This window comes from Fopius arisanus, unplaced genomic scaffold (genome assembly GCF_000806365.1).
Source record: "Fopius arisanus strain USDA-PBARC FA_bdor unplaced genomic scaffold, ASM80636v1 scaffold00333, whole genome shotgun sequence".
In the NCBI taxonomy this organism is placed as follows: domain Eukaryota; kingdom Metazoa; phylum Arthropoda; class Insecta; order Hymenoptera; family Braconidae; genus Fopius; species Fopius arisanus.
The window spans coordinates 1-1,207 of NW_011888072.1; the positions used below are offsets into that span (position 1 = coordinate 1).

Sequence of the window (1,207 nt, forward strand, 5' to 3'; positions counted from 1 at the left end):
ACTCAACGACATCCTCCACGCGGGCGGGAAGCTTCAAGTGGATGCAATGGATGTTCTCACATGGTTGAGAAGACATCGAATCGTCTTTGGCACCGACATCGTCAAGATGTTTCGACAAATCAACGTGCACAAAGATGACTGGGACCTGCAACGTATTCTGTGGATAGATAAGAATCAACGACTGGTGACCTTCCAACTCACAACAGTCACATACGGGCAGAAATGTTCCCCATGGCTCTCGCTGAGAGTCCTGCAGCAACTAGTTAACGAAGAAGGTCAACGTTTCCCAGCAGCAGTGCCACCGCTAACTAAAGGGCGTTATGTCGACGACATTTACGGTGGAGCTGACTCAGAGGAGGAAATCAAAGAAATTATAACGCAACTTCAACAAATCTGCCATGCGGGCGGATTTCCACTCCAGAAGTGGACGAGCAATCACCCAGAGATACTCGAGCAACTCAACGTGTCAACGGGAACGGCAGGGCCAGTGCAATTCGAGGAGGCAATAATAAAAACTCTCGGATTGTGTTGGCATCCATCAACGGACTCATTCCAGTACAAGGCAAAGAACTTCAACTCAACGAACTTCACCAAGAGAACACTGTTGTCGGAAATAGCTCAGATTTTCGACCCTCTTGGATTCATCGCACCAGTCATAGTTCGAGGAAAAATATTAATTCAAGAACTCTGGTTGCTCAAATCAACGTGGGATGATCAACTGCCACTTGAATACGTACGACGGTGGAAAGAGTTCAGGGACGAACTCACGCAACTCAACCAGCTCTCCATCCCCAGATGGCTGAGCCTCTCTCCAACGATCACCAACGTACAAATACACGTATTTGCAGACGCATCGACGGCTGCCATGGGGGCAGTCGTCTATTTACGAATTCAACGAGGCAACGAAACACCAACAGTCAACTTGGTGTGTGCGAAAACGAGAGTAGCACCACTGAAGAGAATGACGATTCCACGCCTAGAGCTCAACGCAGCACTCCTGCTGACCAAAATAGTCAGCTGGACTCAACAAACGTTGGAACTCAACGCAGAGATATACCTCTGGTCTGATTCATCGGTCGCCTTGGCATGGATCAACAGCCATCCATCATGATGGAAGGAGTTCGTTCACAACAGAGTGACGAAAATCCAGGAAGAATTACCAACAGCTGTGTGGAGACATGTTGGCGGAATTTACAACCCCGCTGAC

General features: G+C 48.6%; 1 protein-coding gene across 1 annotated transcript; it reads left to right on the forward strand.

Annotated features, from left to right (window-relative positions):
- The first annotated feature begins 46 nt into the window (after positions 1–46).
- LOC105272849 (uncharacterized) lies at positions 47–1,111 on the forward strand. Its single transcript, XM_011315083.1, has one exon. The coding sequence runs from the start codon at positions 47–49 to the stop codon at positions 1,109–1,111; it is 1,065 nt and encodes a 354-aa protein (XP_011313385.1).
- Positions 1,112–1,207: the final 96 nt, after the last annotated feature.